Raw genomic sequence first — 15681 nt, 5'->3', positions numbered from 1 at the left:
ATTGAGCCCAAAGAGTGGTCATTTATAGGTTAATGTCATTTTAGAGGGAAGTCTCTAGTAGAATTCCCCAAGAATCTTTTATCTATTTTTATCAATGACTTGGATGAAGGTACAGATGGCACGCTCATCAAGTTTGAAGATAATAAGTTAGGAAGAAAAGCTAACATGTTGGAGGACAGTTAGCAACCAAAAAACTCTCAAATGACTGAAGAAATGGATTGATCCAGTATAAGGCGATAAATGCTAAGTCTTGGTTCAGTGGATCATTGAGTGATTTGGTCTAGTCATTTTGGAAAGCACATTGGAACTATATCACACAAAAGTCCCTAAAATGTGCACACCTTTCCCTAAAGAGGTCAAAAGACCTATATGTGCAAAATTGACAATAGCTTTGTTTTTTAATAGCAAGGAGTAGGAAACCAAGGGAGTGCCCATCTGCTGGAAAATGGCTGAACACATTATGCCTATGAATGTAAAGGAATTTCAGGTGCATAAGAAATGATGGGGGAAAAAAAAACCACACACACACAAAAACAGTTTTGGAAGACTCAAGAACTCCAAATGCAATGGAAAACCATGATTCTAGAGAACTAATGATGAAGAATTCTTTCTGCTTCTTGACATAAAGGTAATGGATTGAAGATACTTTAAGACATGTATTATGGACACAGCTAATGGGGGAATTTTGATTATCCTGATTGTGTATATTTGTTGCAATGTTTTTTTCTTTTTTCAGATGGGAGGAAGAAGGGGATAGGAAAACCAAAAATAGAGGATCATTGGGGCACCTTTTTAGAAAACTGCACAGAAAATAACCAAATTAAAGTTAAAAAGAAATACAGACAAGTAGGAAAGCTTTGAAAGTTAGTCTGATCTATCAACTTAAAAATGAAATTGAAGGGCACATAATGAAGATCATCAATTTCATGTATAATTCTCATTTTCTATTCTACTGTAGCTGTGGAAATGCCCATTTTACTTGATGTTAAGTTCAGAATAAAAAGCAAAATTTTTTCCCCCAAAATAGAAAAACATCAAGATTTAGTCTTTTTTTCCCCCTTTTTTTTTTGGAGGGCAATTGGGGTTAAGTGACTTGCCCAAGGTCACATGGCTAGTTTTTGTGTTAAGTGTCTGAGGCCGGATTTGAACTCAGGTCCTCCTGACTCCAGGGCTGGTGCTCTATTCACTGCGCCACCTAGCTGCCCCAAGATTTAGTCTTGATGTAAAGAAAAGAATATTAACAGTATGACTGTCCATGAATGGACAAGAGGGCTTCCAGGAGAAATTTGAATGAATATCGATCTGGAATGTTGTAGAGTACACTATTATTCAGGTATGACATGAATTGAACAGCCTTTAGGTCCTTTTGAACTGTAAGAGTTTGTGATTCTATAACTTTAAGTTGGGAAAGGATGACGAATGAACATTAAAAACCAGAATGATAAAATGGATAAGGGGAAAGGATCATCACAAAAGTAATTCCTCTCCCTTCACTCAATCTGAGACTTTAAATAAATGCACTTGGAATAACCATAGCTTTTATACAAATGTACACAAAAGCTTAACTCTCCCATTCATGAATAGTTAGACACAGCAAAAGGAATCGTTTTTCACCACACAGAAAACCATAGCATTTCTGCTAAGCTTGGAAGATTCAACCATGAACACAACAGAGCCAAGGTACATATCAGGGCTGTGCCAACAATCAATTCAACCAATAGTAAGCACTTTGCTCAGGTAATGTTGAAATGAAGATGGAGAACAACATAGCACACTGTAGGTTCTGTGGAGGCAAGGCAATATTACCTATCCACAAATGAATACAAAAAAATGGTAGACAATAACACGGGCAAAGAAAAGAATCAAAGTGCTAGAAGAATTTTAAAAAAGTAGTGTTGAGGGAAGGTGTGTAAGCCAGGCAAGGATCAATTCATTAAATGGTCTTAACTAGCATGGTTTCTAGATTAGTACCAGGAAGAGACTTGAGTAGTGAGGGGGAAAATAATTCTAGCTCACTAAGCAAGATCTAATGAAGGTGTTCTTCACCTGGGGACTGTGAACTTGTTTTTTTTTTTTAATATTGTGATAACCACATTTAGATACAATTGGTTTCCATTCCAAAAAAATCCTATGTCTTTTATGCATTTTAAAAACATTATTCTCAGAAGGGATTTAGAGGCTTCATTAGGCTGCCCAAGAAATCTGTGACCCCCCAAAAGTTTAAGAAATCCTAATCTAATCAGTCTTTTCTGGATCGGTTATAAGTAATTATATAGAAGAGATGTTAAAAGAAGCAGAAAAGGCACCCATTTCTCTGGCAAAAAGGCACAGGAGGTAAAAGTGTGGTTGAATGGTTGAAGCAGATGAAATCACAGCTCCCTTGTAGTCTTGAGGAGACAAATAAAACCACAATTGTAATTTTCCAGTGTTTATTCTGAGTTAAGCAAGTTGAGCCATCATTACCTTCCTCTCTCCCTCACTGGGCCCCCAAGAACTCATTTCTACTCTTAGATCCCTCAGAGCAGAACAAGTTTTGCCAAAGTCACTCTAGATGAGAACTGAAAGGCAAACATTCTTTACACCTACCCATTTGTGAGAAGAGGTGGGGGAAATGGAGAGAATTTGGGAGATGATCTGTCTTTTGGCCAAGGCAAGAGTTCTGATATAAAGAAGGCCTCTGTGATACACTTTAAAACTTTCCCATATTTTTGCCCACAAATGTCAACAACCCATGCTTCTTTCTACCTTGAACTATACTCTATCAGCTATTATAAGGAAAAGGCCCCCAGCTCTGATATCATTCTGCTAACCCACTGCATACTCACTGTCATGCCATAGAGTGGGAGCTGTCCATGAACTTTGAACTGATTGGTGGCAGTCAGTCCTCTACTTGTGTACAGCAAGACATCATTAAACTAGGAAGGTAAGGAAGATCAAAATGTAAGATCAGCAAGAAAGGAAGTTAATTTAAAACTGAAGTGATTCTATTTTAAGAGACAAATAATAATAAGTAAACCCAAATAAACAATCCAAGTAACAATAAATAATAAACCCCAAAGTAAGGTAAAGTAAAGCAACTCTTTAAGACCCTAAGGTATATGAGCTGACAGTCTCTACTGGTAAAGGGAAGTTTCACACTATGATCCCTAAATCAAACATACAGTCCATGTTTATAGATTCATAGCATTTCATTAACTTGTAGACTTTATGAGCTGAAGTTATCACTTCCTTTTTTCTTCCCAGTTCCCACTTGTGTGACCCAATTCAAATAATGCTACTTCATTCCTTGGTATTAGGTTTCATTTAAATATACAGTAAGCACAAAATAGCTGTCCTTACTTACCAAGAAAAACATACGCTGCTGCAGCCCTTTTCCAGACAGCTTACTGAGGCTGCCCAGGCGAATGAATTCCTGTGGAAGAAGCAAGTCATGAGTGCCTCCTCATAGATTCTCAAGTGAGTTAATGTCATGATCCTGCCCTTTATTCCTGGCTGGAATGTTTAGAAAGGATCTGAACCATGGTATAAGCTTCAGTGCTCCTCATGAAGAGAGATGTTACAGAAGGGAGGACCAAGATGTGGGCAAGACATCCTACATGCCCTAAGAAGAAACTGTCTGGGGCGGCCAGGTAGCACAGCAAGCAAGAGCACCGGCTCCAGTGTTGAGAAGACCTGGAGATCGAATCCCGGGCTCAGACACTTAGCACCCACCCAGAAACACCTGGCCGTGTAACCTTGAGCAAGTTACTTAACCCCAATTGCTTAGGGGCGGCCAGGTGGCTCAGCGAGTAAGAGCACCGGCTCCAGTGTTGGGACGACCTGGAGAGATCGAATCCCGGGCTCAGACACTCAGCACCACACCCAGAAATAACTGGCCGTGTAACCTTGAGCAAGTTGCTTAACCCTGATTGATTAAAAATAAAAAAATTAAAAAAAAAAAAGAAGAAACTGTCCATGGGATTGCTTATTGCCATCCCTGTTCCATCCTGCCCTATACAAGGGATTTTATTCATTTTTCTCAAATTACAACAAATGATCAAATAATTAAACCAAATAAAGCCATTAGCTTTGGAGAAGGAAATGGCAAACCACTCTGCCAAGAAAATCCCGAAAAGCGTCACAAAGAGCTGGACACGAACAACAACAAATTCAAATGATTTCCATGCACAACTGAGAAAAAAAATAGCATGAAGTAATAGGATCCGTAGACGGTAGAGATAGCTAGTCCAAAGTCCTCAATTTCCATATGAGAGACTGAGACCTAGAGAGAATAACTGACTTGCCCAGGTTTATACCAGCAGTAATGGTGTCAGGATCGATCACTGTAAATTCTATCATGTTTCTACCACGTCGTGCAGATTCTCTTAACTGAAACATGATAAGAAAAATACTAATGCATTTATTCTGTGTCCAACTTTGAATCTGTTTATAGATGGGTGTTTACAAGGCAGTACAAAGAGCAAAGTCTTGTTTTTTAATATAGTTGTAGTCGGTGTATATGCCCCTCTTATTCTGCTGACTTCTCATTTCTTGCCCATGTCACACTGCTGCTTATCTAAAGCAGTGTTCTCTAATGTAATAGACCTACAGGTCCTAGAAAATAAAACTCTGCGTGTAGACAAATTAGCAAAGCAAAAGTTGTCCCACTGCCTTTTCAGACTCCAGGGAAGGCGCCATGTTTTATTCACAATGCCCTCACAATCCCTAGTACACTAAGTGTTGTGCACATAAATAATTTGTTCTTCAGACTCAACTTTTCCTTGCACAAACTATTCCAACCCTCTTGGGCCTGGGTGTGTTTTTAGCAAAGATGAATTTCATTACTATATTGATCCAAATAGGTCATGTGGCACAACAGAGAGAAGGCCAACCTTGGAGTCAGGAGAACCTGGGCTTAAGTCCTGCCTTTGGCATGTAACAGCTGTGTCACCCTGGGCAAGTCACTTAATGTTCTCAGTGCTGTAAGTAACTCTCTAAGAGTACAAGATATATGAGTTGACAATCTGAATTGGTGAAGGGAGTTTCCACATTAGAAATTCCACATGCCAATGAAATAATAGGTCTTCACAAACCCCTCCTAATACTTATCTGAATATAGTCTTCTACACAGAATATAGGCCAGAAACCTAAAATAAGATCTCTCAGAAGAGGAAACAAATATTTTTAGTTTATACCTATCTAGTACCCACATTCCAAACCAGATGTAGGGGCAAAAGTGACCTACATTCAACTAATAAGGTACCAAATATTTTTTATTTGAACTGACAATATTAACAAAACTTCTGCTCTGTGCAATGCAAAATATAAAGAGGAAAAAAGACCCTCTCCCAAGGATCTCTCAATTTAGTAGGAAAAATAAACCATACAAAAATAGCTATCATACAAACTAGGACATGCCAAGTGCCTGAGAGAGGTGTGTCACGCAGGCTATAAAAGTTCAGGGACAGTAGAGAGAGTGCCTCTGGCTGGGAAGCAATTCATCAATTGAAGTGGTATATTTTGAAGACCAGTCAAATAACATTCGGGAAACACTTGAATATCCTTGCATGAAGGACACAAGAAGACCATGACATATCACTGTTGTTATTTGAGGAAATGGAATTAGAACTGAGTTTTGATGACAGAGGAGTAGCTAACCATCTATTTAAAAGGGGATACATTTCCAACAGATGCTTCTGATGGAACTTCTTGGAAAGACAGGAGTGTTGCATTTAACATTGTAAACTATTAAAGAAAGAAAAAGGAGAAGGCATTTTCCCCCCAGCCCCTGGAGCCTACAGATAAGTGAGAACAAAGGAGGTGTGGAGTCAGAGTTCAACCCTATGGAGACAGAGATGGGAGATAATACTTATAATTCAAAAGCAGGGAAAGCTTTCCTACAACAAATGCATTAAGTAGGGGCTGAAGAAGCCCATTCTACTGTGATAGGTTGTTTTCACCAGCTATTAAGTGTCTTATTTGTTATCTGTGGGCTATTTACAATCATACTGCCTTCAATAAAAGTCTCTGCCAAGACAGTGTTAACCATAGAAAGGGGAAGGAAGCAGATGCACAGCATCTTTAAACTCGGGTTCCTTCTCTTCTAGAGCGAAGGAAAGGCCCCCAAATAATAAATCGTTCACTACACCAGCTTCTTTTTTTGTTGCCTTCTTTTTCTTCTTTGGGAAACAGAGAAAGGAAGCAGGCAGGAAAACTACCTTTCTCTTGAACCAAAAATTCAGTCTGGAGGAAACTAGCTACCAACTCCATTTCATGTCCATGATGCATTAAAACACGTTGAACTTCTGGCTAGAGTTCTAAAATACCATGTCCTAAGAAAGGTCTATCTGCCAGACACTGGTACTGTCCCAATTTGAATCCTGCTGAGCAGTGGGTACAAATAATGTCCCCATAGGATACACAGCTAAGCCATAAATCATTTTAGGAATAGATTTTAAATGGAAAAATAGGTTGGTATCATTATGTGAATAGTTTCAAGACTTTTTTAGTCTCAAATTAGAAATTTTCAAATTCTGTTTATAAAAAAAACTTTTCAGAGCCCTTCTTCCCCATATCAGTCCCTTCAAATCATTTTAAGATGGCTCATTAAACCCTGCAGAATTAAAGTCATCCATTAGAGAATCTTCCTGATGACTAATGGGCACAAATGCTTCGTTCTCTTCAGATAAGAGTTCAGACAATGAATGAGTCATGTCAGTTGGATGAGTAAGAAAACACAGTGATAAGGTGATTCTGAAATGCTAACTAGGGCCTTGATCTTTATTCAGATTTCCTACTAACTACAGGGTAGACCCAACAAAATTATAGCTAATACTCAGTTGACTAAAAAAATACCCTTCCAATTATACATGCTAGAGATCAAAGAAAATTTGTTCATAATAATTTCCCATGAAAAACTTGCTAGTCACTTGCTTTAATATACAAATTTATCCAGAGAAAAACGGAGTTCTCAAGATAATTGCAGGCAACTTCACAAGTAGTTTCCCTAGGACCCACATGAACCAAATATGACACTAAATACTTAAAGGATTAAGTAGTTTCTACTCCTGCATGGCAGAGACAAACACCAACTTTAATTTCCACCCACCTCTTTCCATATATAACTATTGCAACATGCTTCCAGCCAAAGAGGAATTGTTTTGTGATTTTCAAATCTAAAATACCCAGGTTTCCTAGAACCAAAGATTCCATCTTTAGGTCAATTCATCTTTCCTATATTAGATAAATTAAGGTTTCCAGTGTATATCTCTCAAAGCATTTCACAAAAAAAAGGTAGACTTATGTCTATGGAGCTTACAAGGAGGGATCAGGAAATTGGTGATCCCATGATAATTCTCAACATCCAATCAATCCTGTATAAACAGTTGTGTTTATAACAATTATTGTCATTTACAAAACCCTTTAAAATTTGCAAAGGACTTGACAATAAGCATCATCTAATATGACCCTCACAACGCTGTACTATCATATTATCCCCATTTTATAGATGTAGAAATTCAAAGTTTCAGTACAATGACTTGCCAAAGGTCACACCACTAGTGTTACAAGCTTGACTTTAAGCCAGGTCTCCTGGATCCACTCTGCAACACTGTGTCTCTCTGCATCTCTTTAACATACTTAAGGTACCATTTTGACATGTTTGGCACAGTGCCACAACAGTTCCTATAGAAGGGCTGCATTCTAGAAAGCAAGTTTTTAAAAAATAGGCTATAGGATGGGTTTGTGCTTTTCCCTTTAAGTTAGAGCATGTGATTCTCTTTGCCTTGGAATGAATATATCTCTAAAACAGGTTTTGCTTCATTCAAAAATGTCAACATTTAGCTCTGGGCTGCTGGAGGGTTCTGGTTAGATGAAGGCAAAATGACATAAAGAAGCTTGCCTCATTCCCAGAACCATGAGCTGGCACTTGATTCCTGAGCAGCTGGTGAGGGAAGAAAAAAAATGACCCCCTTAGGAGAAAAGCAAACCATTAGGCAAGAATGAAAGGGCTGCTATTATTCTCCTTCAACTCAATTCATTGAGTCAATCAATCAATCAATCATTTATTAAGTACCTGCTAAGTGCATCATAATCTTCACAGCATTTTCCCAAACATGTTAGGGGTAAAAGGAAAAACCCTAGAGGGAAGACTGTTTGCCACTGGGGCTTAATGAAAGAGCGGCAACCCTGTGTTAAGCAAGTCTATAGGTGCCACTTTTTTTTCTTTTTGGAGGGCAATTGGGGTTAAGTGACTTGCCCAAGATCACATGGCTAGTAGGTGTGTTAAGTGTCTGGGGCCAGATTTGAACTCAGTTCCTCCTGACTCCAGGGCCAGTGCTCTATTCACTGCACCACCCAGCCACCTTGGTGCCACTTTCCTAACAGCATGTGCTCACATCATGTCCTCGTGTCACATTTTGGTAATTCTAGTAATATTTCATTTATTATGATTATTATATCTTTTTCATTATTATATAATTTCATTATTATCATATTATATCATATTGTTATATCATGGTGATTTGTGATCCACGAGCTTTGATGTTATTATTGTAATTGTTTTGGGGTGCCACAAACCATGCCCGTATAAGATGGCAAACTTAATCAACGAATCCACCGCCATCACTTTTTAAACTTCAGAGTTAATGATGTACAGAAAATCCATCACTTCCCACTTCCCAAAGAATGTCATTACTGGCATTAAAGTCCCTCTGTGAGTTAACCAAATTGCAGATATGGCATTAAAATCCATGAAACCTGAATGCATCCAGTGCTCTTTGTGGATGGGACAGGGGGCTCCTTCTACTTATGAATGCTTAATCAATGAATGAATTAACTGCTCTAATGACCGACCATTCCCCCAAATCTCTCTCTCCTGTCTCTCGTCTCTTCAGGCCTCCCTATTCCCTGAGACAGAACAATATTGAAATCTGGCCAATTAACAATTCCACAAGGGCCTTTAAGTGTTCAAATGAAAGAAAGAGTCAAGTGATGCGTCGAACTTCACTGTTGTCTTATTTTAAGAAGTTACCATGGCCACCCCAGCCTTTGGCAAACACCACCCTGATCACTCAGCAGTCATCAGTATCAAGACAAGACCCTCCAACAGCAAAAGCATTGTGTCTCGCTGAAGGCTCAGATGATGGTGAATCATTTTTTTAGCAATAAAGTATTTTTGATTGCTATATGCATACACAATTCTATTGCACACTTAATTGACTATAGTGTAAACATAACTTTTATATGCACTGGGAAACCAAAAAATTCACACGACTCACTTTATTGCAATATATGCTTTATTGTGGTGGTCTGGAACCAAACCCACAGTATCTCTGAGATATGCCGATTTAGAGTTTTAAGGCTTGCAAAATGTGATCTCAATTGGTCTTCACAAACAACACTGTGAAGCAGTTGCTATTATTATCCCCATTTTACAGATGAGGAAACTGAGGCAGGTGAAGGGACCTGGCAGTGTCTAAAGCTGGATTGAGACACCAGTTTTCCTGACTACAAGTCCGATGTTCTACCCACTGCACTGTCTGTTTGCCCAGCTACTTCTCAGACACAAACAGATTTAACATGAAAGCAGGTGGATCTCACCTTCTGCATCACTCACAGGTACCACACACTGCCCTGTCCTACTTACCCTTCCTGGGATCACAAGATTGTCAATGCCAATCAGATCTTTCTTGAGTTCGTGCAGCTTCTGGAAATTCTCCATCTTTATCATGGTGCCATGGAGCTGTGCCACCATTTCTGTTATCTCTGCCAGCGCAGCTAATAAAATAAAAAGAAAAGAAAGCTTTATGAGAGTGTTTATGAGAGACATGGGGGCTGTTGGTTTTCTCCCCCCTCTCCACTTTCAGTTTCAGGATAAAACCCTCTAGTATGACGATGTCAGAAACCATCTTCCTGGGTTTAAACACTATTGCTTCCCTCAGAAACATCAGCATAATAAAAACGCAGTGATTTACTTCCAGTGCTAGCTTGCTTTGTTTTGGTTCCCCAACAGCATTTGACACATGTAAACAATCCCTTTACTCTTAGTTTCCATGGGGTACAATTGGCCTTCAAAGATAGTAACCCTGTGGCAGGCAGTAAAGAGAAAGCACCAAATTAAAGTGCTTACAGAATCTGTCACCAGGATACAAAAGATCTTTGAAAGTTATTGTAACTGAAAAATTCATCACTGTGGTCATTCTGAATTTAGCTAGGTTTATTCTCAGACTGATGTGACTAGAAGGGACTGGAGAGAGAATTTTAGAGATAAGGTAAGCGAGGCCCAGAAAAGTGAATTAATTTGCCCAAGGTAACAGTGCTAATGGTAGAAACAGGACAAGAGCCCAGGTTTCTTTTAGTCACAGAATCTCATATTTGGAAAGTGCCTTGGAGGCCATCTGATCTGAGCTGTACCTGAAAGAACAGGAGGCACCTTGTAGTCCTGTATCTATAATCCCTATTTTTAAAAAAGGTCAATATTACAAAGGCATTAAATCAGAAGTTATCTAAGACTAAGTTAAGGTTAAGGGCAGGCCAAACCAGGGATTACATTCTCTGACAGACTCTGGGGAAAGATTCTTGCCAGCAACATATTGCTTTCAAACCACTGCAATCTAGCTTTCCAGGTTAGGAGGGGTATCAATTAACTCCTTCTCTGGAAAGAAAACAAACTCAGTACATTTTTCCACCTATAACAACAGTGTTAGAAGAAAACAAAACATCACCAAGAAAATCCACCGCCATCACTTTTTAAACTTCAGAGTTAATAATGTACAGAAAATCCATCACTTCCCACTTCCCACAGAATGTCATTACTGGCATTAAAGTCCCTCTGTGAGTTAAGCAAATTGCAAATATGGCTTTAAAATCCATGAAACCTGAATGCATCCAGTGCTCTTTGTGAATGGGACAGAGGGCTCCTTCTACTTACCTCTGCAGTCCCTGAAATCCGAGTGGTTTGGTGGGTAATGCTTGCACAGCCTCTCCATTATCTGCTTATAGTGCATAAGCCTGTGCAAAGGCCGAAGGAGGAAGGTGTTGAGAGGCAGATAACAGACTTTCTGCAGCTCAAAGTCTCGACAGAAGCTCTCCAGTCTACGTGAGTTCTTGATTCCATTCTCCAACTCTACCAAAGCCTCATTGTGCTTCCACAGGTGATTTGTCAGTTGCTTAGAGAAGGGAAAAAAAGGTGGATGGGGAAAAAACAGATTTGATATTTGCAAAAATGTAGATTATATTTGGATCAATATGATACCTGTCTATTATGGGAGGTGCTGGGGGAGGTACAAAGACATTCAAAGTTGGTCTGAGACATTAGCTGTGTGACCCTGGGCAAGTCACTTAACTCTGTTTGCCTCAGTTTCCTCATCTGTAAAGTGAGCTGGAGAAGGAAATGGCCAACCACTCTAGTATCTTTGTGAAGAAAACTCCAAATGGGGTCACAAAGAGTTGGACACAACCGATCAACAACAATGACATTCATTTGAAACCGGACACAATAAGTTTGCAACCATATGATAGCTCGCTTAAAAAATTTTTTTTGAACTAACAAAATGTTCTACATAAGTTCAAAACAATATTGATGGTATTAAAATTTGTATATACTGGAAAACAATTAGGCTGATCCTGAGTGTGGGGGCTGGCTATTTTTCTACATTGTGTTGTGTGGCTAAAGCAGAGAGGGCACACAATAAAAATAATGTCAGCAAAAATATCCCAGCTAATGTACTCAATTGGCAAAGTTCCCTGAATAATGTCACTATCCTCCCTTGCATACAGGATAGTAATAGCCCCCCCTCAAAATAGAAGGCTAATAAGATATTCACTACATCACTCCTGCAAATATGTGGTGATAGATGGTGTGGGAGAGGAGGTAGGGAAATGACAGAGGTATACTCCTAACATTTTTAATAGGTTTCTGGTAATGATGACTTTAGGCAAAACAGTGATATGAGGGCACTTGAAAAAATTCTTTACTTCTTTTGGCTGCACTGGCCACTGTCCTGTAAACATTTACAGCATTAGCACAATATTTGAAAGGCCAAAGCAGCAAGGGAAGCTTACAGAATCACATATTAAGACACTAGGCTGAAGATGTAGAACATAGAGAGGAAAGTATGGGGTTGTTGTTGTTTTGGTGGTGTGTGTGTGTGTGTGTGTGTGTGTGTCTGTCTGTCTGTCTATGGAACAGGGGGAGGAATGGTTATAAATGGAAACCATCACAGTCCATGTGGCCTCGTAAGAGGACTGGATTGGGCTGGAAGAAAAGAGATCTGATACAGACAGTGTCAGCACTTGGTATGAAAGCAAAGTGCTGGAAGTAGCCAGGAAGGCAGCTGTAAAAGAGAAAACTACCAAGGTTGGAAAGATAAAGAAATGCGAGCAGGAAGATAGTGCAGGACGAGACAAGGGAGACCCAATGTACATGGAGCATTTAACAGCTCATGGCATGGTGGTTGGTCCTGTAAGATGAGAGTTAAAGTAGGCACAGAGGCTTAAAATCTTAGTGCTTGAAAAGCTTAAGCCAGAGGATGCCAAAGGAAGATGGGTAAGCAAGGATAATGAGATTTATAACAAGCTTTCTAAGCAGATAAGGGGGAAAAGAGGAAAGGCTGAATGGGGACAAGAAAGAGGGAACCTAGAAAGTAGATACCATAAAACTGACCTGGAAATGGGCAGATGTGAGGACAAAGGCATGAACAGAGCAAAAGAGGATAGGAGGCAAAACTTTAGAATTAGAAAAGATATGAGTTAAGTCTGCAACACACGAGTCTATGTGCTTCAAGCTACAATTATGGCATAAACATTTCATCTTTGCCTGAGAAACATATTTAGCAGGAATTCTTTTATTACCACAAATCCAAAATATTCTCTGATATTGCATGCAAGATTATCACAGTATTTAAACTTGAAGGAAACCTTAAAATATCATGTAGTCCAAATCACTAAACTGTGCAGATGAGGAAATAGGAAGGAACCTCAGAAAAGTGAAATTACTTGACAGTAAATCAGTGGCAGTGTAAGGACCCAAATTCATTTTAGCTGACTTTCAGTCCTGGTCTCTTACTGATGTTTACTATATCACACCTAAAATAAGAGCGTTGCTTAAGTAATTAGTAAAAGAATGAACAGGGCACATTCTTTAATTACTAATAATACTATAATGGTGCAGCTAGGTGGCACAGTGGATAGAGCCCTGGGCCTGGAGTTCAAATGTGACCTCAAACATTTCACTAACTGCATGACCCTGGACAAGTCACTTCACCCTGTTTGCCTCAGTTTCCTTCATCTATAAATGAGCTGGAGAATGAAATAGGAAACCACTCTAGTATTTTGCCAGGAAAACCCCAAATGGGGTCACAAAGAATCAGATATAACTGAAATGACTGAACAACAGCAAATACTATAATATGAATTAATTAATATATTAATTACCAATAAAATATTCCAACCAATGTCTTTGAAAAGAAAAAAAAAATGGGACAGTGACTGATGAGTTCAAGAAAGATTCTCAACAATTTTCCTTTCCTTCTCACTGCATTCTCCAAATTTCCTATCAGACATATAATCACAGAACTTTAAATCTGGCAGAGACATCAAAGTTCATCTTGCCCATCCCTGTCATTTGACTGATGAGAAAACTGAGATACACAAAGGTCGAAGGTTACTTAACTTGCCTCAACTAATTTGTGGCAAAGCTGGAGCTAGAAACCAAGTCTTTTGATTCCCAGTTCAATGCTATTTCTACCATATTACACTGCTAGTCAAGAAAAAGAAACACTTACCTAAAACACGTACCCGACTAAGCTATTGTCTTTGATAAGAGCCTCAAGCATAATTTTTATTGTCCGAGACAAATAGTTTATTAAATTCCATCCTCTTTGCCAGACTTAAACATTTTACTTGCTCCTAAAAATTATGCTCTGTAATAGCATCCAGTCAACTGGGATGGAAAAAGTTTGTTTTTAATTTAACTTAAAAGCATTTAAGAAATACCTCCTTAAATAAGGTGCTAAGTTAGGCACAAGCGATATAAAGACAAAAGAAAACACAGTCCCTTCATAAAGCTTCCATTATATTGGGGGGACTGAATGTTTACAGAGGGTAAATCAATACTATATAATTAAAGAACAAAAACACTAACAATTAGAGGAACCAGGAATGGCTTCCACAGATACCTCAAGGAGACTTAAGGCAAGAAGCAAAGGATTCTAAAACGTGGGAGTGAGGAAAAGGAGTATGTACATTTAAGAAAAAGGAGACAGACTAGACAGAGATGGGAGATGAGATACCAAATTAAAAGAACATAAAGTTGTCCAATTTGGATGGAACATAGATCTGTAATAAAAGGGTGAACTCAAATTAAGAAGGGCTTTAAAACAGAGGCATTTGTATTTTGTCCTAGAGGCAACATGGAGTCATTGACAATTCCTCAACAGGGGAGTGACATGATAGACCTGGACGATTATTTGGTAGCTTTGTGGAAGATGAATTGAGGAGGAAAATAACTAGAAGGGAAGTAGGCTGATTAGGATGCTACTGCAATAGTCCAAGTAGTAGGTTAATAAGCATGGGACTAGAATGTTAGTAATGTGAGAGGAAAAGGGGAGATGGATATAAGATACTGTGGAAGTAAAATGGATGAGACTTGGCAATTTATTGGCTATGGAGAGTGAGAATGAAGACTCTGAGATGTCTCTGAGGTTGTGAACTTGGCTGACCAGAAGGATTATGGTACCCACAAGAGAAACAGGAAATTTGAAAGAGGGGTAGGTTAAAAGGGAAGGACAATGAATTACATTTTGGACATAATTATGTTTGAGATGCCCCTATGATATATATATATATATCCAGGTGGAGCTGTCCAGCAGGCAACTGGTGTAGGGATGTGGGGTATTGGGCTGGAGAGAATGGGGGTGAAGAGAGGGAAGGAGAGAAGAGGGAAGGTGAGGAGGGCTAGATTTACATGTGTGGGAGTCCTTTGCAGAGAAGTGATGATTGGACCCAGGGACATTAATAAGCTCACTCAGAAAGAGAATGTATAGAGATAGGTAGGTGGATGGATGGATGGATGGATGGATAGATGGATGGATGGATGGATGGATGCATGGATAAGAGAAAGGGAAAAGAGGGAGGGGGAGAGAGGCATGGGGAGAGACCCATTTTGAAGGAATTCCTTAGTAGATAAGTGAGATTGGATTATAACCTACTCAAAGATACGGAGGAGTGATCAGACAGGAGAACAACGGTTTCATGAAAGCTGAAAGAGGAGAGGGTATCCATGAGACAGGGTTGGGAAATTGTGTCAAAAGCAGTAGAGATAGAAAAAAGGATGAAGACTGGTCATTTTAAATATTTACAGACCTTTATACTCTATATTCATGAGGAAAAAAATTAAATTTTTTCAATTTGTAAATAAAGTTTAATACCTTGAAAACAACCTAAAACTAAAGTTTAGTTCCAAGAAATTGGGTGCTGTTTTAAAAATCAACAGAACATAAACTTAGAAAGCATTCAAAATGTATTCTATTTATCTTCTGAACACAGTTTTTGCTTTATGTAAGTGGACCAATCTGCAGATCTCTATGTAAAGTGATTTTTATATAATGTAAATTTGCCTGAGGATGTGGAAAAGGGAGGGAGAGAAGGAAATAGGAAGAGGCCTCTTGCCCATGGAAGGAACACACAAGGTTTAAGGACTGT

At 38.9% G+C, this 15681-nt stretch overlaps 1 protein-coding gene across 3 annotated transcripts in view; it reads right to left on the bottom strand.

The window, feature by feature from the left end:
* Positions 1 to 15681, bottom strand: part of FARP1 (FERM, ARH/RhoGEF and pleckstrin domain protein 1) — a 334579-nt gene that overhangs the window by 15823 nt on the left and 303075 nt on the right. For all 3 annotated transcript variants that reach the window (XM_069064154.1, XM_069064153.1, XM_069064152.1), the window contains 4 exons: positions 10910 to 11147; positions 9626 to 9756; positions 3344 to 3412; positions 2826 to 2915 (listed from right to left, as the gene is read on the bottom strand). In XM_069064154.1, the coding sequence (XP_068920255.1) occupies positions 2826 to 2915; positions 3344 to 3412; positions 9626 to 9756; positions 10910 to 11147 (528 nt within the window). The remainder of the gene's footprint in view (positions 1 to 2825; positions 2916 to 3343; positions 3413 to 9625; positions 9757 to 10909; positions 11148 to 15681) is intronic.

Source organism: Petaurus breviceps, unplaced genomic scaffold, assembly GCF_028583685.1.
Source record: "Petaurus breviceps papuanus isolate PSGF00001 unplaced genomic scaffold, PetGlider_PUasm1.0 90625, whole genome shotgun sequence".
Taxonomy (NCBI): Eukaryota; Metazoa; Chordata; class Mammalia; order Diprotodontia; family Petauridae; genus Petaurus; species Petaurus breviceps.
Note: the sequence above shows the minus strand (reverse complement) of the source record. Positions and strands in the feature narration are given on the sequence as shown.